This window comes from Bufo bufo, chromosome 6, assembly GCF_905171765.1.
Source record: "Bufo bufo chromosome 6, aBufBuf1.1, whole genome shotgun sequence".
Lineage (NCBI taxonomy): Eukaryota > Metazoa > Chordata > Amphibia > Anura > Bufonidae > Bufo > Bufo bufo.
In genome coordinates, this window is record NC_053394.1 from 38,236,023 (window position 1) to 38,261,950 (window position 25,928).

A 25,928-nucleotide genomic window follows, 5' to 3' on the forward strand; every position below is an offset into this window, starting at 1 on the left:
TATATTTACAGTGCTTTGGTTCACAATATAAGACATTGTCATTCACAGATGCTGCTATCCAGTTTTCCAATGCCACTTTTACCTGGGAGCCGGGCACATCTCCAGCAGTGAAGAAGTAAGGCGATATTGCACATTACCATAATATGTACTGCAAAAGTAGGAAAATAATGGATGGACCATTATGTTGTCTGCAAGCTAAGATAATTATAGTAATAATATTATAGCATGTGGTGCAGAAACAAGAAAATAATAGAAATCCGCTGACTGTCCACCATGTTGAGCAGCAAGGTTTTTAGATGGTGGCACTTATCACTTGTGTTTTTACATTCATCTTCTGATTGCTCTACAGACCGCAGTGCCGGTGGTGGAGACCTGGTTCTCAACATCCAATATGTTCACATTACTGTGTAGCAAACACAGTTGGAGTCTTGCGCTTTGGCCAAATTTGCAGCTATTTTAGGGTGGACTTTTTTTTAGGCAGGTCTGCTATCAACTATAAATATATTATAGATGCCCCAGTATAGTAGAAATAGATGTCCTTCCATGAATTCATTGAATTTTAGACTTAGTATGGGTAAATTGCACACTGTAGCTCAGGTGTCCACACTTCTGATGTTCATATGTGCTGTGCTCTTCTTGTAGTGTCAACCTGGATATCAAGGAAGGTCACCTGGTTGCAGTAGTTGGTGGAGTTGGGTCTGGGAAATCTTCTCTTGTTTCTGCGATGCTTGGAGAAATGGACCATGTCTATGGACACATCAACATAAAGGTAGAAAGTGAACTTTGTGTTTTGTGAATGCAATTTACCATTACCTATCTGTGTATAGATATGTATGTGAGACACTGGCCCGGATTTATCAAGACTGGCGTTTAACGAGGTTTTGCGAGAAGAGGTGTAGGGGGAATGATTAATTTCCCTTCTATCTGTATAAAGTTATGGGTAGTATAATGTCTTATTAGTAATGTAACTTTGTGTTTTTAGGGTTCTGTGGCCTATGTTCCTCAACAAGCCTGGATCCAGAACGCCACGCTGAGAGATAACATCTTGTTTGGGTCATCTCTAGATGAGGCGAGATATCAGCGAGTTCTAGAAGCCTGCGCCTTGCTTCCTGATTTACAGATGCTGCCGGGAGGGGATATGTCTGAAATAGGAGAAAAGGTGATCCTATAAGGCATAACATGCCTATTGGTTAAAACGCTCAGATGAGGTACAAATAGAGATGAGCGAACTTCTGTTTTAAGTTCGGCGTCTAAAGTTCGGCTTCCGGTTAGCGGAGGATCCCGATATGGATTCCGAATTCCGTTGTGGTCCGTGGTAGCGGAATCAATAATGGTCATTATTGATTCCGCTACCACGGACCACAACGGAATTCGGAATCCATATCGGGATCCTCCGCTAACCGGAAGCCGAACTTTAGACGCCGAACTTAAAACAGAAGTTCGCTCATCTCTAGGTACAAAGTCTTGGTGGTTTTAGTACATGAGGTGGCAGAATTCTTAACGTTACAGAATTACTAAATGAATCAATAAGCTATTCTTCCTCTTTAGGTCTCTGTTCTTCTCGCAGAGACCACACTGAGGACTATGTGACATCAGTCTCTTGCCAGGTTCACAACATCTTTCTTTAGAGCAGGTACATCTCAGTACCTGCTCTTAAGAGCTCAGTCTCTGTTTGAGGCGCTGCATTTTAAAGGGGTATTCTGGTTTCAATGAATACATTTATTTATTTAGAGAATAGGATGTTGAACGATAAATAGACCTCATAGACCTTTATTATATCCATTTAGTAGCCTCTCCGTAAAAAAAAAAAAAAGTTAAATGTATCCACAGGAGAGCTTGATAGGACTAAGCATGGCGTCAGTCATGTGAGACATCATGTGACCTGGCTTTCAGTTAACTGGTGAATAGTAGTGTATTGAGGAGCAGAACTTATACACTAAATACAGTATTAATACCTCTAGCAGCACCTCATCATGTCTGTCAGTGTCTGTGTAGAAGCAGATCTTGTTTTTACACTAAACTGTGTTAACAACATGACAACACCTAGAGACAGGCGGCCATTTTACAACATCATCTAAAGACAAGATGCCATGCAAATACACACAGTCAAGTAGTTACAGTAGTAACCACAATAAAAATCATGATTCCACCACTAGTCCTATTTAATTATCACATGGATGCATCCTGTGTGCTGACCCAGCACATGAATGGCTTGTAACACTGCTGCTTACTCAATGTCAGAGATTACATGATGTGTAGGATGTCACATGACTGATGCCATGTTTCATTTAGGCCAGGGATTGGCAAACTGCGGCTCTCCAGCTGTTGCAAAACTACAACTCCCAGCATGCAAAGACTGCTTACAGCCATCAGCCTACAGCAGAGCATGGTGGGAATTGTAGTTTTACAATAGCTGGAGAGCCGCAGTTTGCCAATCCCTGATTTAGGCTGTGGATACATTACACAGGACTGATACATGTGGCCCTGATGAGATGATGTCTTGGTGTACACTCACACACTGTTTCTCACTTGGAATCAGTACAGTGAAAAGGTGCTTTAAGGAATAATAGAATAACAGTCTCTCTTTACTAAGTGCAAAATAGAAGTTGTAGTACATGCAGCGGTAGTTTGTATACAGTGCAGTTCCTCTCCCCAGATAAGGTATGTTTGCTGGCATAGGAACAGATGATGACACCTCTGGTATGCTATCTTGCTGATGTCTCTCTTCTGAACTTCAGACTAACATCTGTAAGCTGGCACTTTTGGCTGTAGATGTCCACTGTAAAATGTAGGCTTTGTGCTGGGATGACCTGGATGCGATCTAGGTTATGGGTGTCTGAGCCATAGTCCCTCACCTGCAGCAGGTTCTGGATGGCTATGGTTGCTGGTCACTCTGCTGTCACTCACAGATAAGTTGGTTCTCTGGTCCCTAAGGCTAGTTTCACACTAGCATTAAAATATTCCAGCAGAGGAACAGCATGTCGGAGTTCACTGTATCTGGCATAGCCAGATACTGCCTTTTCCTGACAGAGCCAATTAACTTAGTGCAGGGATTCAGCTGTACAAAAAACAGCTGAAAGAATCGTTTTTTGTCAGGCTGAATCCCGGCACTAATGCTGGAAACAGGCTGGATCCCTACCGGGTCCCGTTATAGTCAATAAGGCCTGGAGGTGCTCCAGCCCCTTTCCGGATATGATGAACTCTGGGAGGCTGTTCCTCTGTCTCAGTATTTTATTGCTAGTGTGAAACTGGCCTAAGGACCTAAGAGAAGGAGGCAGGGGCGTAGCTAAAGGCTCATGGGCCCTGATGCAAGAGTTCAGCTTGGGCCCCTCTTCCATCAATGCTTTGTGTCTGGGGCAGGGAAGGACATAGCCTTCATGCTGCCTGAGGCAAAAATTTAAACTGCACCCCCCATGCCAAATTCTTGACCTAACTCAGAGGTGTAACTTGACCAGCATGCACTTTTTATAATACTGGTGTTTTCTTATGTGGCACAGGGGTCTTTGGGCCCCCTCAGGCTCCTGGGCCTGGTAGCAACTGCTACCTCTGCACCCCCTATGGCTACGCCCCTGGCAGGAGGAATAGGACGTGCTTCCTCACTCCTCCCAGTCCTACCAAGAGGGAAGAAATCAGGTGGTTTGCTCCATTTCTGATGCCAACCATACCTAACCTGCTGGTGTACAGTGCAAACACAACATAACATTAGATAACAAACCAAACTTTTCAGATACCTTCGGGTCTGGGATACTGCACATGGGCTATACCATTCTTCTTGATGTAAGAAAGATATATTATGCAGAATTTGAAGAAAAAAAAATATATATACCGTATTTTTCGCTTTATAAGATGCACTTTTCCCCCCAAAAGTAGGGGGGGAAATGGCAGTGCGTCATATAAAGCGATGGTGTAATTTTTACATGGCTGACACTGATGTATCGCGGGCCGGTATGCTGCACAACGTGGCCGGCGATACATCAGTTACAGTTATGCGGGGTGGGAGGAGGGTATGGAGGCTGGCAACTCGCGGCGGGGCCCGGTGCAGTCACTGTATTACACCAGGCCCCGCGCACAGCAGTCTCTTTGTATGTAAAGTCTATTTCTTTAATGCTGAAGCAATCGCTCTCCTTTGATAAACTAGCCTAATCGCAAGAAACAGAACTCACTCTATGAATGCAGCGGTCCGGCCGGCGCGTGACGTCAGTCGCGCTCCTGCTTCATTAATAAAGTGGGAGGAGCGTGACTGACTAAGTGATGTCACGCGCCGGTCGGACCGCTGCATTCATAGTGAGTACTGTTTCAGGCAATTAGGCTAGGCTAATTTCTGCTAAGAATCACCGGAAGGCAATCTCACTCATCCTACTCTTAAAGTCCGCTCCACACTCACTCGCTGGGGAAGCCTTTCTATTTGGTCGTGACTTTCACAGAATCTCACTTCACCACTCCTCCCCTTCAACTGACTATTTCACTCACCCCAGTCTAGTTCAGAACTTGATCACCAGGCCACATCCAAGGCCTGCAGAACATAAAGACCTCGCTGTAGCTATCTCGCCAACCCACAATCGGCTGCTCTCAGTTTGAAAGAGGTTTTCAAGTTTACATCAACATCCTTTTAAAATAATCATTTATGGAGGTTGTTGTATTTCTTTTACCTTTTATTGCTCCTATCTCCCGTTCTGGGCTGTGGTCACATGGCCATGTCCATCCAGCTCTCTCATTTCCTGTCATGTTACGTCCATGGTTGGGGCAGTGATGGGGGAGTGTCTATGTAACTAGCTGGGTGAGAGGAAGGATGGGTTTGGTTGGATGTGGCAACAGGAAATGCTACATACAGAGCAGAAACAAATCGGAGCGATTGGTTTGCTTGGTGAAAACGTGTCAGTCCAAATTGGAAAAAAAATAAAAATGGGGGAGATGTACAGTACATGAGGTAAGCAACTAAATGAGCATATCCTTTAAAAACCATAAGAATGCCAGAAAACCCTCTTAAGCACAGGACCGCTCACCCCACCACTGCTTCTGACACCCTGCTGGCTACACCCACATCCTCCAGAGCTCCTCTGAGCTAAACACCTGGGCTCACAGTAACTGCAGCTGTCGCTGCCACACAGAACACTAGTAGATACTTCTACACGGCCTACCTCAGTCAATGGACCTTGGGCACTAATTTATTTTATTGCCGGGGCAAACTCTTTCAATGTTCCCTATGAGGACCTATGGACACCATAGAGGAGGTAAAAAAAGGCTCAGACCTCAGGTAGTTTCAGGTTTTAATTTTAAAACATATTTTTATTGAAAGCACTTATATATGACATTACATTACGAAACCGGAAATCAAGTGCCATTTTAACATAGTGTCGAGTTAGCATATAAAATATGCGCATGAACAAACGTATACAAAGTGGGAGAGGGAAGGGAAGGATGGGGGGGTAGTATAGTAAGGTGGGGGTAATCCCAAGTTGCAGAGAAGACTTCTCTAAAGCTAAAACACAATCAACATCAAGAAGGAAAACCACAAAACTCACGCCATGATCTCCATATCCTTGTGAATTTGGCTGTACGTCTGGTCTCCCATCCTGCAATCTGTTCCAACCGGTAGATGTCGTCACATTTTGCTAGCCAATTGGCCAATGGGGGGTAAAATCTTTCCACCAGTGCGAAGCAATAAGGATTCTAGCTACTGCCAGAAGTTGTGTTAACAGTATTTTAGTATGGACTGGGCATTTGATTTGATCAGTTAAACTTAATAGGCACAATTGTGGTGAAGGGGTGATCGTGACCTCGCAGACACGGGAGAGGACCTGACACACCTCTTTCCAGAAGGGGTGGATAGCTCGACAGCTCCACCAAATATGTATATAGTAGCCTATCTCCGTCTCACATCTCCAACACAACTGACTGACCTCTGGGTAGATCTTGTGTAGGGTCTCAGGGGTGTAATACCAGTGAGTAAGGACCTTATAATAATTCTCCTGCAATCTGATACATGTTGAGATTCTGGAGGTCAAAGTGAGACCACGCTGGAGGGCTTTGTTTGGGTGATACTTGTAGATCATCGTCCCATTTTTTAACATATTCAAAGGTTGCCGGCCTGGCCTGGGAAACCAAACTAGTGTATAGGTTGGTCATTTTCTTAGTGGGTTCTCAGGTCAAGAGAACTTCTTTTTCAAACATGCTAGGGTCCTTCCAGGAAAAGGGGAGGAAATTGTTGAGGTAATGTTTGATGTGTAAATGATGGAACATAGTCAAAGAGTATATATGGTCATGAGATTCCGAATCCCCTTTCAGACCTCCCTGGGGATCAGCTAAGTCAATCAATGGAATTGTGTTGTTGTTTTTTACTTATGTCTGTTAGGGTGGGCCTGAAATATGGAGATGAATCCCAAAGCACATCTCTAATCTGTATTAAGGGAGAGAGGGGGGAAGACAGTAACAATGGGCCTAGACTAGATTTCCACAACTTAATCGTATTCCGTGTGATAGGGTTTGAAATATCTATCTGTACATTTTTACAGTCTAAGAGCAGTAGAGTCCTTAAAGGAACCGGGGGAAAGGTGGATTCAGCTTGGATATCTAAGCAATCCTTTTGTGGCCTAAGCCATTCCATACAGCGCATACTTTGTACAGCCTTATAGTACATAAAGTCTGGCATCCCCATGCCGCCTTGTCTTCTCGGTTGGGTAGTATAAGAATATTTAAGTCTAGGTCTCTTTTTACCCCAAAGAAAGACTGCTAGAATGGACCTTAGTTGTGTAAAGAATTGTGTGGAAGGGGGATAGGAAGGGTTTGTAAATGATAGAGCACTTTGGGTAAAATTACAGTCTTGACTAGAGTGCCTACCGAACCATGAGGTGAATGGGATTTTCCATGAGTCTAACAAGGTTTTAAGATTTTGTGGAAAGCTCTGAAAGTTTTCTTTGTAGAGGTTTAAGGGGTCAGAGGTAATATGAACTCCCAGGAATTTTAATAGTTGTGTTTGACCGTTGGTAAGGAGTTCCAGGGTCTTCTGCTTGTGCAAGTCTAGTGTTACATTCAACACTTGTGACTTAGAGGGATTGACCAAAAAATTAGACAACTGCCCGAAGCGATTAAACAATGTTTGAATCACTGGAAAAGCACTGTCAGGGTTCGTGATAAACACCAGCAGGTCGTCCGCAAAAGCTGCCAGCTGATGGTGGACCCCTTGAAGGTGAATCCCCTGGATTCTGTCATCTTGTCTAATGGCTTGAAATAGGCACTTCAGTCAAGACAAATAGTAAAGGAGAAAGGGGGCAACCCTGATGGGTTCCATTGGTTATGTTGAATGGAGGTGAAAAAGAGCCGTTTACCATGACTTTAGCAGATGGGTCTTTATACATTGCCATGGCAGAGATAAATTGGTCAGGGACCCCAAACCTGTGTAAAACTCTTTTCATGAAAGTCCAATCTATGCAATCGAACACCTTTTTGGCGTCCGTGCCAAGGAGAACTAATGGCACAGATCGCCGAGAGGCATATCTAATGATATGTTCCAAACTGTTGGTGGTCATTTTTCCCTCCCTCCCAGTTACAAAGCCCAGCTGTTTGCTATTAATAATACGGGGAAATAGATCTTTCAATCTCGTAGCTATCATTTTAGCAAATCATTTCTGATCGGTGTTCAGTAAAGAAATGGGCCTATAACTAGTGCATACTGTGGTATCTTTCTCTTTGGGTATAATAGTGATATGGGCCATTAACATCTGAGTGGGTAAGCCATCTCCATTTAATACCTTATTACAAATATCTAGAAATCTAGGGAGCAGTGAAGATCGAAAAGTACAGTAATAAAGCAACGGTAGGCCATCTGGGCTTTTATGTAAAGGGGTAGATTTGAGTACCAACTCTAGCTCTTGCATAGTAAATTGACGTACTAAGGACTTTGCTTGGACCCCGGAGAGAGAAGGTAGGCTCAAAGTTGACAGCCATGAGTCTCCTACACCCTGTCCTTTTCTGCTTGTTGGGAAGAGGGCTGCCTAATATATATGGCTTGGTAGAACTCTCTCTAAAGCGAAGGGCTATTTCCTCTGTTGTCATGAAAAGAGTAGGGGACGCATTTTTGACCAACTGTATGTAGGCACGGGATTTCCTCTTTTTGATCTGGGATAGCATGAATTTAGAGGCTTTGTTGCCATGGGCATAATATTTAAATCTTGCCGAGAGATCTAGTTTGACCATAGCGTGCATTCAGTAAGTTTTTAAGGGTGGATCGCAGATGATTTAACTACTCAAAGATAGCGTCACAGATGTTTTTTATGGATTAACTCCATTTCCTGCATTTGTTTGTATAACTCAGACACTTTTTGTTCACTTTTCCTTTTAAGATAAGCTCCTAGAGATATCAGGTGGACCCTTATTACAGCTTTGTGGGCCTCCCAGGCCAGGCCAGCAGTAGCCCCCGGTGTGGAGTTAAGTTTAAAGTACTCCTCCAGCAGACCGGACAGTTTTTTTTTACATGTTCCCCTTTGAACCCAGAGGGGGGAAAAAAGCTATCTGGTTTGAGAGCTGCAATTATACAAGCTGACAAACAACGCAAGTTTGTGAGCGTTCGTGTGTTTCTCTTAAGTGTGTGACTTTAGATTACGTGACTTCAGATTCAGGGACTACAGTAAGTTATTTACTTATCACTTCACCATATCGTATTTTTCTCTTTTCTTGCATAATCCCCATTTAGTATGTTTGAGGGTGCATATCTTTGTTCAAAATGTGAGCAAATTGCCCGTTTGGAATCGCACATCGAGTATCTAAACGGGCGAATTTCAACACTGAGAGGCATTGACAATATGGAAAAGAGCTTGCTGCTCACTGAGCAAGCACTCTCTGGGCTAGATGTGGGGAAGGGTGGTAGCGAGGAGGCTCATGAAAGTGAGGTAGCTAGCTGGGTAACAGTTAGAAAGCGGGGTAGAGGGAAGAGTGCCAGGGAGTCTAGCCCTGATCTGACACTCCGCAACAAGTTTGCATGGTTGGCAGATGAGGGGAATGTCAGTTCAGGGAGAGCACTGCTGCAGCCGGACACTTCCTCTGCCAATCAGGGAAATGTTGGCTCCAGTAAGCAGGAGAGCAGGGCAGGCCAGACAGGTGCTGGTAGTGGGAGACTCCATTATTAGGGGTACAGATAGGGCGATCTGTCACAAAGACCGGGATCGTCGAACGGTGTGTTGTCTTCCTGGTGCTTGAGTTCGACACATCGTGGATCGGGTTGACAGATTGCTGGGAGGGGCTGGAGAAGATCCAGCAGTCATGGTCCATATAGGAACCAATGACAAAGTTAGACGAGCCACACAAGAAAGGCAGAGGGAGATTAGGGAAGTTAACAAGTGGCTCAAGAACTGGTGTAGGAAGGGTTCCTGGAGAACTGGGCCCACTTTTCTGTCGGCTACAGGCTCCGTAGGAATGGGCTGCACCTCAATTGGGAAGGGTCAGCTGTATTGGGGGAAAAGATGGCTAGAAGGTTGGAGGAGTGTTTAAACTAGGGACTGGGGGAGGGTAATTACGTTATAGAATGGAAAGATAATGCAGATAGAGACCGGGGGCAAGGTAATAGGGCTCAGGGAGGAATGGAAGGAGGGACTAAAACAGTTCAGAAGGAAAGGTGTAGGGTAAAAAATATACATAAACCTCTTAATTATGTAAACTAATGCCAGAAGCCTGACTAATAAAACTGGGGAACTGGAATTGGAATTAGTGATGTGTGAGGAGGACTATGACATAGTGAGAATAACGAAAACATGGCTAGATGATAGCTATGACTGGGCAGTTAATGTACAGGGTTACAGTCTGTTTAGAAAGGATTGCCAAAACTGGAGAAGATATAAGTGAGGGTCATGAACATGTGGAGTGACTGTGGGTAGAAATACATGGAGGCAAAAACAATAATAACATACTAACAGGAGTTTATTATAAACCATCTAGTATACCAGAGTCCACAGAAAATCTACTACTAAACGAGATAGACGAAGCGGCAAATCATAATGAGGTTGTTATTATGGGGGACTTCAACTACCCAGATATAGACTGGGAAACTGAAACCTTTATATCTCATAAAGGAAACAGGTTCTTGGAAATAACCAAAGACAATTACCTTCTCCAACTGGTTCAGGACCCGACTAGAGGGACTGGCCATACTGGACTTAGTATTAACCAATAGACCTGACAGAACAACAGATGTGCAGGTTGGGGGACACCTGGGAAATAGTGACTATAAAGTAATAACCTTCCAATTCTCAGTCAAAAGAGCGTTTCTACAGGGTGGAACAAAAATGCCAAACTTCAAAAAAGCTAAATTTAGCCAACTAAGAGAGGCCATAGGCCTAACTAACTGGGACAAAGTCCTCAAAAATATAAAAATACAGCCACAAAATGGGATATTTTTAAAAGCATCCTAAAATCTAATTGTGAGAGGTACATACTTTATGGGAATAAAAGGTTAAGGAACAAGAAAAAAACAATGTGGATAAATAGAACTGTAAAGAAAGCAATAAATGACAAAAAGAAAGCATTTAAATCACTAAAACAGGAGGGTAGCACGGAAGCACTGAAAAACTATGAGGAAAAAAATAGAATATGTAAAAACTAAATAAAAGCAGCCAAACTAGAGACCGAGAGATTAATTGCCAAAGAGAGTAAAACAAACCCTAAAATGTTCTTCAATTATATAAATTGTAAAAAATATAAATCTGAAGGCGTCGGCACTTTACAGAGTAATGAGGGGGGGGAGTTGCAGAGAGCGATGAGGAGAAAGCAAAGCTATAAAATATTTTTTTTTACTGTATTCACTGAAGAAAATAAACTGTCAGATGAAATGCAGAATGTAAAAGTAAATTGCCCATTAAAAGTGCCCTGTCTGACCCAGGAAGAACTACAGCGGTGTCTTAAAAAGATTAAAATAGACAAATCGCCAGGACCAGATGGCATACAACCCCTTATCCTAAGAGAATTAAGTATTGTCATAGCCAGACCCTGATATTTACGGACCCTATACTGACAGGGAGTGTTCCACTGGATTGGCGCATAGCAAATGTGATGCCAATATTCAAAAAGGGTCCAAAAACAGAGCCTGGAAGCTATAGGCCGTTAAGTTTAACATTTGTAGTGGGAAAACCGTTTAAAGGTTTTCTAAGAGATGCTATCTTGGATTACCTCAATGAAAATAAGCAAATAATGCCATATCAGCATGGCTTTGTGAGGGATCGGTCATGTCAAACTAATTTAGTCAGTTTCTATTAGGAGGTAAGTTCTAGACTTGACAGCGGCGAATCAATGGATGTCGTATATCTGGACTTCTCCAAAGCATTTAACACTGTACCACATAAAAAGTTAGTATATAACATGAGAGTGCTTGGACTGGGAGAAAATGTCTGTATGTGGGTAAGTAACTGGCTCAGTGATAGAAAACAGAGGGTGGTTATTAATGGTACACACTCAGATTGGGTCACTAACTAGTGGAGTACCTCAGGGGTCAGTATTAGGCCCTATTCTCTTCAATATATTAATGATCTTGTAGAAGGCTTGCATAGTAAAATATCAATTTTCGCAGATGACACTAAACTGTGTAAAGTAATTAACACGGAAGAGGACAGTATACTGTGTATATATACACTACAGAGGATAATATACTGCTACAGAAGGATCTGGATAGATTGGAGGCTTGGGCAGAGAGGTGGCAGATGAGGTTTAACACTGACAAATGTAAGGTAATGCACATGGAAAAGAATAATGCAAGTCACCCGTACATACTAAATGGTAAAACACTCGGTAACACTGACATGGAAAAGGACCTAGGAAGTTTAGTGAACAGCAAACGAAGCTGTAGAAACCAGTGTCAGGCAACTGCTGCCAAGGCCAATAAGATAATGAGTTGCATCAAAAGGGGCACAGATGCCCGTGATGAGAACATAGTCCTACCACTTTGCAAATCACTAGTCAGACCACACATGGAGTACTGTGTACAGTTCTGGGCTCCTGTTATTCACTTTAGAAAAAAGATGACTGAGGGGAGATCTAATAACTATGTATAAATATATCAGGGGTCAGTACAGAGATCTCTCCACTCATCTATTTAACCCCGGGACTGACTGTGACGAGGGGACACCCTCTGTGTGTGGAGGAAAGAAGGTTTGTACACAAACATAGAAAAGGATTCTTTACGGTAAAAGCAGTGAGACTATTAAACTTTCTGCCTGAGGAGGTGGTGATGGTGAGTTCACTAAAAGAGTTCAAGAGGGGCCTGGATGTATTTCTGGAGTGTAATAATATTGCAGGCTATAGCTATTAGAGAGGCGTCGTTGATCCAGGGAGTTATTCTGATTGCCTGACTGGAGTCGGGAAGAATTTTTTTTTCCCCTTAAGTGGGGAAAATCGGTTTCTACCTCATGGGGTTTTATTTTGCCTTCCTCTGGATCAACTTGCAGGATAACCGGCCGAACTGGATGGACAAATGTCTTTTTCCAGCCTTATAAACTATGTTACTATGTCTAGTAATGTCTCATTCAGCCTCGAGTTGCTCATGGGTGTCTGAAATTGTTTAGGTGTGAGGTCTAGAAACACTGGAGCTTGGTCCAAAAGCAGTAAGCTGCCAATGTTGGCACCTGTACATGAAGTTAGTAATTGATATGGTACAAATAAATAGTCTAGGTGCTGGTATGAGCGATGTGCCACGGAGTAAAAGGTGTAGTCCTTACTAGTGGGGTGGGGGGCTCTCCAGATGTCTGAGGCCCAGAGATGCTATAGAAGTCTTAACCCGTCTCTGAGCAAGGCGAGAGATAGCCGAGGCGCCAGTAGAGGCATCTAAAAGGGGGTCCAGGGTTAAGTTTAGATCTCCTCCTACCACCCCCTCAGCAAACTCTCAAAACAAGCTAAGTGTACTACAGATCCACGAAGATTGGGAGGTTTTGAGGGCGTAAATATTACCATAGGTGAAAGTCTGTCTCCCTTTTATCCCCTTTATAAAGAGATCTCTCTCTTCTGGGTCTGCAAGAGTCAAACGCACCTCCAGCGGAAAAGTTCTTATGTAAAGCCATAGATACTCCTCTAGATGCAGAGGAGGGTGACGTACTGTGGAACCATTGATTGTACATGAGATGGGTCAGACGCGGTACATGACCAGCTCTAAAGCTTGCGCAATTGGTGACATATTTGGCTTCGCTTGGTTGGTGCTTTCAGCCCTCTTACATTAAAGGAACACACCTTGATAGCAGCCATGGGAGACCAGAACAAGACACGTGAAACTGCTTGTTATCTCCGCAAAATTGGGAAACAGCCGGGTGAAAAAAAAGGGAGGGATGTAAAGGGAGCAAAAAACATATAGGGTGTCAAACAAGTAAACAGATAAAGTTGAACATCTGTATATGAGAAAAGCATTATCTCTATGGCAAAAGATGTAGTTATTGTACAAAAGTGTGGCGTATCTAGTGGGAAGCGAGCATATAGAAACAAAATGGGGTGAAATTCTCACATCTCTAGGGCCTAAGAGCTTGGTATAGTCATTTAACATACCAGGATAAAGGTATAATTAAACTAAAGATGCGACCCAATCACAAATAATGGCCCTATAGGGGCCACTTCTGGACTTCAGGGTTCTTGAAAGGCCTCTTTTTGTAGCCGCAGTAAGGAAAATAAAATAAAAGATAGACAGAGATGGAGGTATAGAACAAAAAGATAGGAACATATCACTCAGGTTCAGTATGTAGTCTCCGTGGTGTCATCTTTTCCAATTTCCTTTTCTGGTGCTGAGATTTCGAAGTGGTACTGGGTGTCCAGGCAGGAATCACAGGTATAGCCGACAGGTCTGTGAGGTTCTTCACATTGTTCCAGTCCAGAGCCGCGACATCCCGGGTATTATAAACTCGTGGTAGATCAGCTGGGGACCGGGCCACCGTTTTGCGTCCAGGGGCATTTATGAGCAGTCCAAAAGGATAAAGCCAGCGGTAAGTTATGGGTTTGTCTCAGTACTTCCAAGAGAGGCTTCAGAGCCCTGCATTTTTGCAGAGTCATGGGTGATAGATCTTGGTACAGAGAGATGGTAGTCCCAGAAAAAGTAGGGCTGTTTGTCTCTAGCTACTTTCAGTAATTTCTCTTTGGTCTAGAAGCTGACCGTTCTACAAATAACGTCTCTAGGCGGCTCCTGCGGTTTAGGTAGCGGGCGTAGCGCCCTGTGGGCCTGGTCCATGGTAAGATCGTCTGGCGCCTCAGTGCCTTGTAGTGCGGCAAATAACTCCAGGACCGACGCCATAATGGAGTCTGGTAGTATGGACTCCGGAAGGTCCTTAATGCTTAGATTATTTCTCCGCCCGCGATCATCTTGATCCTCAATGAGGTTATATAGAAGATTTATGTGGGCTTGTGCATGGTCTAAGCTGTGTGAGACTGCTGTGTTGAATAAAACTACCGCCTCGTGGCCCGCCTCAAGTGATTCCACCCTTTCACCAACCTGTTTAAGATCCTGTCCTGTAGGTCTTGTTTCAAAGGGGCTAATGCTTCACCTAAAACGTCTCTTATGAAGGCTCTGGATACTGGGAGGCTTTGATGTGATTCTGCGTCACTATCGTGGTCTCCGTCTGAGTCTGCAGAATACTCTGTTTGTTCTGTTCGCATCGAGGATTCTCTACCCGGCGCCATCTTGTTTCCCGTCTTCACGACCAGGGTTCTCTTTTTAACAAATTTGTCCATTTCTTAAATTTCTCCATGGTTATAGTTTGTCCTCTGAAGTTCTGGGGTGTCTCTGGACTCTAATGGTTTTGCCCATTTTGCTTTCAGAAATAAAGCGTTTGAAGCTCGCTTCCACTTAGCCCCTTGCAGAGCTCACACAGACATGTGTGTCCTGCTCCGCTGCCAAGCTTTGCCCCCCCCCCCCCAGGTAGTTTCATGTTTTGATCAATATTTTTCTATTCCATTACCATTTTTCCATGTATGTCCTATAGGGAATAAACCTGAGTGGAGGACAGAAGCAGCGGGTGAGCCTGGCTCGGGCAGTATATCAGAATACGGACATCTACATCCTTGATGACCCTCTCTCTGCTGTTGACGCTCACGTGGGGAAACACATATTCGAGAAGGTGGTTGGCCCCAATGGTTTACTAAAAAACAAGGTAAACTGAACTAATACAGCTCTATTCTGTGATATAAACTAATATTCAAATGAAAACGTCAATCTTTAAGAATCAGCTGATGTGCTTCATTGAGGTCAGTGAGATTAAAAAGAAGCTTCTTCATCATTCTTCTTTCTTCTTCATTCTTATGCTTAATCCTCTGACATTTTTCTATATTTTGTATGTTTTTATGCTTATTGCGCCTCCTCTTTTCCCAGACCCGTATCCTGGTCACTCATGGTGTAAGCTTTCTGAAGCACACCGATGAGATTGTGGTGTTAGTGAATGGCGCCATTACTGAGACCGGCTCATATAAAACATTACTGGCAAACAATGGGGCTTTTGCAGAGTTCCTCAGGACGTATGCTAAGCAAGACAATACCAAGGACTCAGAGCCTACAGGTAAAGTCAATCTAAATCATGTATGGAACGAGGGGTGGCTGGCAGCTTTCTGGATTTATTTTTGTCACATAGAGGCATAATAATCTTACTGCTACTTTAAGTGGTATACTTCATGGTTACACGCATCCTTGGTGGGATTGCTCTAGAACAGGAAAACTGTTGCAAAACAGCTGAGTATTAGTTATAGAAATCTATTGCCAGCACCCAGAGGGCAGTGCTCCAAACCACTAATTCTCCAGTCAGTCAATCTGTGCCCAAGATAGCTGATGTCACATGCAGTGGCCGGGTTTGGGGTGGCCCCAATGCTACAATGGGTCCGGACATCGAGGTGTCACCATGTGTCGCTGCTCTCCGGAAGGGATGGTAAGGCGTGGTGCACCCCAATGGGAAATAAGTCCAGAGAGTCAGGGTCTTTAGTAAACCAGTGTGCTTCTTTACTGGAGGAATTCAAGTGCAAAACAATACAGGCAATGCACTGAGCTGGCCTCTCCAGTCTTCTCCAGGGAAGAAGGTTTCATGCTGAGTAAAGGCCTGAGCTAACTGTCCCTTTCTCTCTCAGAGGGCTGGTACGCTGGCCAAAGGTCTGGTGATCCACGGTCTGTGGCAGAGTATCCCCATTTGAGCATCTTCTGGTCACTAGTGCAGTCTGGCAGAGTCTGTCTTACTAAGAACTGGTCTCTGTCTACAGACAACTAGGGACTCTGACTGCTCTCCTTTTATACAGTTTCTAACCAAACTAGAACCTTCTAGTGGGAGGGGTGGAGTGGAGAAGCACAGCCTAACAGAAACATTCTTATACTTTCTGTCTGTCATAGACTTGTATAGAGTTTAAATGTAAGTCTATGGGAATGACTAGGTAGTTTTTCCAGTCATAAGTATCAAACAACAGAGCTAATCCAGAAAGTCAGATTTAGAAGTGATTTTTCATTTCCTACATGGTCTGATTTTACAGAGGATTACATCGGACCATAAACTGGGGTTGGAACGGATATCAGGAGGCATACACAGGGAGCAGTAGGGATAATGAAGCTGAAGTTATACTTGCTCATCCTACATGGTCATAATCTGGTTTTCTCATTCTTTTGCAGTGCTTCTCAATGCGGAAGATGAAGAAGATGGTGGTGAAGATCCAACAGATCAAGCTGCAGAAGTAGCACAAGATACTGTAACGAGGACACTTAGGAGAGAGAACAGTCTACACAGGAGAAAACTTGGCAGGTGAGTCTGGCTGATTTAGGACACAGAACGACTTACGGTATGGTTATTGTAAGATATTACTGTATTCAGCACCACATCTAATCTATACTTTGATTTCTAGCATATTGGTAACTACCTGTCTTTCAGTATGAATGGCACTTTAAGGAGGTCACTGAGGGACGTAGCAAAGAACAAGGGAGAAGATGAGAAGAAAATAGCACAAGGACAACAGCTTATTGAAAAGGAGACAGTGGAGACTGGAAAGGTGCATATGGACTTTACCCGTATTGTGCTGCCCCTGTGTTATAAACATTCACATCTGTTGTGTATTGTTACTTATCAGTTACACGGTGCTTGCCTACATCAATCGACGTTTGGAAGATACATTGGCCATAAGTACAGGCACAGCCTCAGATCAACCACATAACCTCATTAACACTGCCAGCAGAGTGCTGTCCAAAAACGCTGCCAGTAGAGTGTAGTTCAAGCAGTGCACCAATAAATACTACTGCCAGCCGAGTGCTGCCTCACAAACAGTGCTTCCCTTGTAGCAGAATGTACAGTGCAACGGTTTGTTCTTGGGGGGAGGCGGCTGGGGGAAGTTTTACAGAGAGCAGGATGGTAGTGCTGATGCTAGATGGCGTTGTGTCTTTTGGTTTTTATGTCCAAGAGCACAGGAGGACTATGTGTGGCAGAAAGGTGCACATCAACAGCAGAGAAGTGGCAAGAGGTTGCAGTGGTGGAGCAGCATCAGATTACTAGTCACAGGACCTCTAGGTTGGATCAGAGATGGAGACCACAGAGTTACAGGGGTTTTCCAGCCAAATAAAATCGGTGGCAATGGGCTCAGAGAGGCTTTCAATTATAGAAGAATGGACAATCACCCTCACCAATCTTCTGATGTTGCCGTTCTTGCGCTGCTCTTCACTTCCTGTTCTGGATCAACATAACAAATGCAAAGAGAGGCCCAATCACTGGTAGTTCACCTTTAAAGCTGGTGATTGGCTGTGTGGGTCTTTCCTGGCTTTTCCGGTGTGTCGAGTCTGGACAGGAAGTGAGAGAACCAGACGTGTCAGCAGGAGGCGCCTGGTGCTCCGATGCTTCAACTGAAGAGTAAGGTAAACGGGAAATTACTTGTGATTCCCCTGTTCCTTATCAGTGATTGGACTGTTAATCATATTTTGGTGGTGTCCAAGATAAAGTCCAACCAATCAGATTAAAACTTAAAATCTGGTTGCTGTGGACGACTACTGCTTATTTCCTCCCGCTCTAGCTTTGATAAATCTCACCCACTGTATCTTTTTGCAGGTGAAATTCTCGCTGTATCTGAAGTATCTTCATGCAGTGGGATGGGTTTACTCTTCCTGGATATTGGGGACCTACATTTTACAGAACGTGGCCTTTGTTGGACAGAACATTTGGGTCAGTGACTGGACATCAGACGCTGTGACTTATTTTAATCAGAGCTATCCAACTTCACAGAGAGACATGCGGGTCGGGGTGTATGGAGCCCTGGGGGTGGCACAAGGTAAAGTTTTTTTTTTTTTTTTCATTTTCTTTATTTGTAAAAATCTCACTGTTTAAAAGGGTTGATCCTTCAAGAATCTTCTGTGCATATGGACGTCATACAGGGGTACCTGCTCGGACTCCTCTAAGAAGCAGAATGCAAATGTCTTGCAATGGTGGACTTGATCCGTCCATGTATTACATAACCAGTCATTCATTTTTAGGGCAACTGCAATCCTCTGCAAATTCAGCTGTTTGTTGGAGCTGCTGAGAACCTGATCATTGCTGCTTTCTAAAAGGGTTTGTCGCTAGTGAGACAATCCTTAGTCCAGGCTCTCTGTAGTAATATTTTGTGCTATGTAGGTACTAATGGGTGGTATATGTATTTTTTTAGGTATTTTTGTGTTCCTCAGTGCTTTTCTAGTTGCTGCCGGTACAGTACGTGCATCTCGGCTCCTCCATACACAATTACTTCAAAATATCCTGCACGTTCCTATGCAGTTCTTTGACACCACTCCAACTGGACGCATTGTCAACAGGTTTGCGAAGGTCAGTTCCATCCATTTTCGTTGATAGAGCCGTTCCAGAAGTAACATATAAGTTGGAAGTCCTTTGATACAGTGTAGTGACAATCCTCTCGGACTAGTCAGCAGGGTTTTCACATGACCTTTATGGTATTGCCTTAGCTTGTTTGGAACCTCGTCCAAAAGCCCCCTGACAAATTAATAACAGAAACATTGCATATAAGGATGCAGGTTTTAAGGGCAGTATAGGGATAGGAAGCACAGGATAAGGCCAAGTTCACACGAACGTGTGTGACCCGTGCCCGGGCTGCGGCCCGGGCACCCCCATATAAAACCCTAAATGAGATCCCCCATCTCAGACAAAACCCCCTTTAGACCTCTGTCAGACACCATATAGGACCCCAGTTTTAAACCTCAGATCAGACCCCCATTAGACCTCCATGTAAGACCCCGACCCAATATCAGACCTTAGATAAGACCCCCATTAGACCTCCAGACCCCCATATCAAACCTCCAGACCCTCATATCTGACCCCTATTAGACCTCCAGACCTCTCCAGACCCCCGGTCAGACCTCTCCAGACCCCCGGTCAGACCTCTCCAGACCCCCCTGAGAAGAGCAAGCAGGAGGAGGAGTAAATACTGTACAGCACTTTTCTCCCCCTCCTGCAAACTAGTGAGTGCTTCCATTATGGTAGCGCTAACTAGTATTCCCTTTATAGCAGGCACTGCATCCCTGGCTTAGTGGCCCGGTCGCAACTGCAACCGCTGCGACCCTTATAGTTACGCCAGTGCATACGAGTACCAACAGGATAAGGTTAGGACCAAAGTGGTTTGTAAAATTGTGCAAGGTGGTGGGTGTCACCGTGCACCCTGTTTTCATTGATATTCAGCCTTAGTGTATTATGGTAGTAGTGATACCAAGAGGATATTCATTTTTTTTTTTTTAAGTTTTAAACAGCTTTACCCTTTGGATCATTGTCCATAATGATGGCACATGACCCAATGGGTGGCAGCTACGGTGACAGTTCAATGACTTTACATTAGGGTCCTGGAGCTTCAAGTTACCAGGCTGGTATCCTCCACAAAACTTGCCAAACTGAAGGACAATATCATCTCACCACAATGTTATTTGCCTGTAGGACATCTTCACTGTGGATGAAACCATTCCCATGTCTTTCCGTAACTGGCTTGATTGCTTCTTGGGAGTGATCTTCACCCTGCTTATTATCTGCTTGGCCACACCAATATTTGCCGCCGTCATCATACCACTGGCCATTTTTTATTATTTTGTCCAGGTAAGCATTTTGTTCTGTTTCTCACTCTCAATGGTATGTAACTGAGGTCCAATTTTCACAGTTCAACTAGGTACTGTGTTCAGTGTCCTACTAGTTGTGTCAAATAGTTTCATGAATTAGTTTTAGTGCTTAATACTCTCATTACGAGTTCTATAACTAATTTATTTTCATCCAGAGCTCCAAATCCCCTAGATAGTCGCAGAGTAAAATGGTAAAGTTCTGGCTGGCTGAAGGCACCACTAGAGGGAACTGAAGAGCTTACTGCATACTCTTCATTCATTGAACTCCATAACACAGTATGCAGTAAGCTCTTAAGTTCCCCCTAGTGGTGGTTGTGGGTATGCACAATAACCTCTCACTGAAGCCCTGCATTTGGCCCAACAATGTGTATTTTACAGTTTACCCAGATTACTCCTATTCTCACATGACCCTTAATTAAATTGTCATTCTGTCTGTAGAGGTTTTATGTCACCACCTCACGTCAGCTGAGACGTCTGGATTCAGTCACCAGGTCACCCATCTACTCTCACTTTGGGGAGACAGTCTCTGGTCTGTCAGTCATCCGGGCTTATAGACATCAACAGAGGTTCATCCAGCACAATGAAGACAACCTAGATATCAACCAGAAGAGCGTTTACTCCTGGATTGTCTCGAACAGGTAAGAAATCCATAGAGTACGCAAATTGATAATCTGGAGGAATCTCTAGTAATCTCCCTATTATGCGATGTGTCTGCAGGTGGCTGGCCATTCGTCTTGAATTTGTCGGGAACCTGACGGTGTTCTTTGCCGCTCTCTTCGCTGTGTTAGCCCGTGGCACAATAGACGGTGGGACTGTTGGACTATCCATTTCGTCAGCACTCAATGTGAGTCAGTGTGAGCCAGAAAGATTGTAAAGTGGTGGGACTGGCTGAGGTTGCCAAATCTTTTACTTATTGCTGCGTGACTCTTTAAAGGGTTACAACACAAACATTTCAGTAAGGGTATTGCCACACAGCATGACTATGACACTGCATGGCTACGCAGCTATGGCGGTATTCTATTAACTCTTTAGTAACGGTAACATAACTAATGTGGAACAGGTCTAGATCACAATTTTCTCTAAGGGTGAAGCCACAAATGCATGTGTTTTTTGCAACAATATACCTGCATTTATGCTGCATTTTTCTTCCAGCAAAGGGAAAACACATCAGCAGACTTGAATTACCTTAAAAAAGGTTTTCCGAGAGTTTCATACTGATGACCTATCCATAGGTCATCAATATCTGATTGGGGGGGGGGGGGGGGACCAACATCCGTCACCCCCGCCGATCAGTTTGAGTAGACGGCTCACGCGGTACGCACGTACCGTCTCCCTTCTCTCTTCCTGCTCTCCGCTGTATGTCTATGGGACAGGAAAAGAGAAGGGAGATGGCATGTCTCCTCATACAGCTGATCGGTGGGGGTGCTGGGTGTTGGACCCCTGCCGATCTGATATTGATGATGACCTATGCTGAGGATAAGTCATAATTAGTAAAAGCTCAGACTCTATTCTGTAATTGTCATTCAGTTTTTATGTGGGGGTTTCCCTTTGCTGGAAGAAGATGCCCAATAAATGCAGGCATGTTGTAGAAACTGAATGCGTTTTTGTTTTTTTTGCCTCGATATTTGACCGGGGGGGGGGGGGGGGGGGTGCTCAGGTGCATGACTCTTTTAAACAGCCTGTGCAGTTCTTCATACACCATGGTGGTAATAATTATAACAACATAGTATCAGATGTCTTAGTTAACGATACTATTAATACGACCACCTGCCTACTGCTTTCTGCTGTACTCCTCTGCATACACACATCACTGGTACCTGCTTTTTTGCTTCTCGCACTGACTTGAGGCTCCGCAGCGCACGTACTCTGTTCTGTTTGACGCACACAGCACACCAGATCCTGTCTTACATCAGCCTCTGCCCTCCTGTGATTTGCTCATTTCTTCCCTGGAAACCAATTTCTCCCATGTAGTGCCCTCTAGTACATTCTATAATAGATAAATATATGGATTTATTTAACTATTCAAACACAAGAGTTGTTCATAAAGGGGGAGCGGAGGAGTATGTCCTGACTCCTGATCCTTGGACTGGTTTTCCACTCTTTAGAGAGGGGAAGAGGGGATTACGGTCAACTTAAGCTACCAGGAGCTTCTTTCTGCACCTCTGTATTGTACATACACCATACATTAAACCAGTAATCCCATATTTTATTTAAGGTGCTTTCTTATTGTACAGATCACACAGACACTGAACTGGTTGGTGCGGATGACTTCAGAGCTGGAGACCAATATTGTAGCTGTTGAGCGTGTGGATGAGTACATTAAAGCAGAGAATGAAGTAAGTTTTGAGGGCAGCGGCCAACGCCATAGACCTGTGGATAAAGTCAGTCACATAGGTTACCTTGAAGTCTTATTTCTCGCAACATACTTTCTTACCTCTCTTCTTGCAGTTATCCTTCAAACTGAGGAGAAGTTAGCTACTTCCTCCCTCAATGGTGACCCCACTGAACCACACTCAAGTGGCTTGAAGCTATAGGGGTACAGAGGTAGCAGTCCCACCCAGGCCCTAGTCCCTGAGGGGACCTATCACATAATTAGACATCAGCATTGTAAATAGCATGTGGTACATGGGGTCCTCTTGGATTTTGCATTAGGGCCCAGTACCTTCAAGAGATGTCTCGGGGTTCATGTAGATTACAGATAAAACATCAGAAAGTCCTCTGTGATAGCATAGGGTCCAACAGTCCTGGGAAACGGTAGGGGCTGTGCCCAGGACACAAAGGGAGTGGGTAGATTGTGGGTGAGGATTTTAGGGTGGGCTCGGGGCAGGGCTTAAAAGTCCCACATTTTGTTGCTAACTATGTGATAGGTCAGATGGACATGCCGTATATGAGATTCATTATATGATTAGTTATACGTCCTGCAGTTTCACAGCAGGACATAGACTTATAATGTATATAGTACATTTCTCATGTATCAGGTATCTATAGTAACGATATAGTGGAATGGTAATGTTTTCTCTGTAGCACTGTATATATTCTGCTTTTTGCTATGTTCATCTATCAGGCAGAGTGGACGACCCAGAAGCGCCCCCCACAGAACTGGCCAGATAGAGGCGTTGTGCAGTTTGTGGACTACAAGGCCCGTTACCGATCTGAACTAGACCTTGTTCTACATGGGATTTCATGCACCGTTGACAGTATGGAGAAGGTAATACGTGACTGTACAAAAGAGATGGGAGATAGATGGGATATACGCTGTGTGCACAATTATTAGGCAAGTGAGAGTATTTTGACCATGTTGTAATTTTTATGCATATTTTAAAACTCCAAGCTGTATAAACTTGAAAGCTTATTGGGTTGAAGCATATCAGATGATGTATGTGTGTGTGTAATGTGGGAGGGTGAGGCCTAAGGATAATAAGACCCTATACCAAGGTGTGCATAATTATTAAGCAGCTTGTTTTAAAAAAAAAAAGAGATTTAACTTGCTCTTAAAAGTCACAAAATAAGTCTTTCAGAGGGATGCAGCGCTCTTGAAATAGCTAAGATATTGGGGCGTAATCACAGAACCATCAAATGTTTTGTTGCAAATCAACAGGGTCGCAAAAACTGTGGAAGAAAAGACACAAATTAAAGATTCTAGAAATGTGTAACGTAAAGTAAATTCAACAGATTTGAGAATAAGCTTACGCAGGCTTAGTGAATAAATATGTTTAATAAGTGATTAAATATAGGATAAAACAGAGAAATCACATTCAGAATAGTAAAAAATAAATAATCATCACTAGCCTAAATATGGGGTAGGGATGCGTTCGGCCATCACATGACCGACACCCCAGAGTGCACAAGAGATAGGGCAAACAATACTAACACCCTACCAAGGATGAAGTTTATGGTCTAATCCCAATTAATTTGTTAGTGCAGACCACACTTATTCTCATCAGCCCCTCCTCCAGTGTGCATCACGCATGTCTCTGAGATCACTCAGGAATGTGTTCTTATCAGCACAATGGGGGATGGGGACTATCTCTAATCTACTTCATTACAAGGAAAACTTGTAAACGATTGCACAGAGTATTAAACAGAATTGAAGGGGACAGAACCAATCGGTACTTAAAAATACCCTTACAGTACAAACTGCAACCTCCCTGGAATGTGTAGAGGTACAAGGTGTTCAGTGCTCAGAGATATAACCAAGATATGGAAGCCTGAAACCCAACCACCGCTGAACAAGACGTCAAAATTGGGCCAAGAAATATCTGAAGACAGATTATTATTTTATGAACTGATGAGATGAGAGAGACTCTTGCCGGACCAGACGGATGGGACCGGGGCTGGATCAGTAATGAGCACAGAGCTACACTTTGACTCCGACGCCAGCAAGGTGGAGATGGGGTACTGCTATGGGCTGGTATTAGTAAAGATGAGCTACTTGGACCTCTTCGTTTTGAAGATGGACTCAAAATCAACTCCCAAACACTATACTTTCTTCAAGCAGGGATACAAGACCAAGTCTGCATCTGTCAAGAAAACCATGATTTTTCTGCAAAACAATGCTCCATCGCTGCATTGCTAGTCAGTGAAAGCCTTAAAGATGAAAGAATAATGACATGGCCCATTTCTCACCTGACTTAAACCCTATAGAGAACTTTTGGGCCCTTTTTAAACAGGAGATTTACGGTGCAGGAAAACCATCCACCTCTCTGGGAGGCTGTGGTTGCTGCTGCACGAAAAGTCGATCGTCAACAGATTAAGAAACTGAGACGACATGGATGGAAGGCTTATGACTGGTATTGAAAAGAAGGGGGGCTATATTTGTCACAGATTTTTTTTATGTTAGAAATCTTTTTTTGTAAATTTTAGTTGTTTCTTTATTATTCTCACCTTTTAATAGATGTAAATAGTGAAAAAGTGAGATGGAAACATTCTCCTTTTTCAGCTAGTTACATAATAATTCTGCAAACTAAGGGTCGTATTAGACCGGCAGATGAAGTGTTCCTTCCCGAAAATCGCCTGCTCATCAGTAGAGTTCATTTTACATGCAGCGATCTCCTCCACAGTATGGAATGGAGTGATGGCTAATGCCATCTCTCGTCCCCATTTAAAATCATTTACCAGCAGAAGAGCATGATTAGATGCCACGATCTCCCATCGGCAAACAATGATTTTTTTTTTTTAGCATGCATAAAAATTGCGATTGCACAATGAACAAGCGTTTGCTCTTTCATTGTGTAATTGGTGGCATTTTTACACAGGCAGATCATCGCTAACAAGCATTCCTAAGAACGCTTGTTACAATTATCTGACCCTCTGCATGTCTGATATATTTCTAAGAGTTTCTCAATAATTATGCACGCACAGATATTCTCCTAAAAAAAAAACCTCACTTATACTTTCTTAAATATTCAGATTTGAGGTTTATTAACATTTTCGATTGACGGACAGCACTGTAGTTGTTCAATAATGAAATTAATCCTCAAAAATACAACTTGCCTAATTGTGCACATAGTGGAGAAAGGGAGGAAGATATGAAATAACTAAAGTAGAGCTGAGATGGAGATATCTGTAATGGAATACTTTGTCCCTCAGGTTGGAATAGTTGGAAGGACGGGAGCTGGAAAATCTTCCCTTACTAATTGCCTCTTCCGGATCATCGAGGCAGCAGGGGGGAAGATAATCATTGATGGTCTGGACATCGCCACTATTGGCCTCCATGATCTACGCAACAAACTGACTATAATTCCTCAGGTAATTCGCTACTTAATTTTAAAAATACAATAAATGTCAGTGGCTCACCTGCATGTGCTACCATGAGATGGTGCTCACTCCAAGGGCAACACCCCAAGCCCTTAAAACGTAAGAACAAAAGTAAATGAAAATT

The 25,928-nt window shown here is 43.6% G+C and overlaps 1 protein-coding gene across 2 annotated transcripts in view; it reads left to right on the forward strand.

Moving 5' to 3' along the window:
- LOC121003105 (canalicular multispecific organic anion transporter 1-like) overlaps positions 1 to 25,928 on the forward strand; it is a 56,960-nt gene that overhangs the window by 19,686 nt on the left and 11,346 nt on the right. For both annotated transcript variants that reach the window (XM_040434683.1, XM_040434684.1), the window contains 15 exons: positions 49 to 115; positions 643 to 769; positions 983 to 1,159; positions 14,934 to 15,101; positions 15,320 to 15,503; positions 16,592 to 16,721; positions 16,848 to 16,965; positions 18,009 to 18,228; positions 18,601 to 18,755; positions 19,872 to 20,027; positions 20,486 to 20,685; positions 20,765 to 20,891; positions 22,282 to 22,383; positions 23,112 to 23,255; positions 25,637 to 25,795. In XM_040434683.1, the coding sequence (XP_040290617.1) occupies positions 49 to 115; positions 643 to 769; positions 983 to 1,159; positions 14,934 to 15,101; positions 15,320 to 15,503; positions 16,592 to 16,721; positions 16,848 to 16,965; positions 18,009 to 18,228; positions 18,601 to 18,755; positions 19,872 to 20,027; positions 20,486 to 20,685; positions 20,765 to 20,891; positions 22,282 to 22,383; positions 23,112 to 23,255; positions 25,637 to 25,795 (2,234 nt within the window). The remainder of the gene's footprint in view (positions 1 to 48; positions 116 to 642; positions 770 to 982; positions 1,160 to 14,933; positions 15,102 to 15,319; positions 15,504 to 16,591; positions 16,722 to 16,847; positions 16,966 to 18,008; positions 18,229 to 18,600; positions 18,756 to 19,871; positions 20,028 to 20,485; positions 20,686 to 20,764; positions 20,892 to 22,281; positions 22,384 to 23,111; positions 23,256 to 25,636; positions 25,796 to 25,928) is intronic.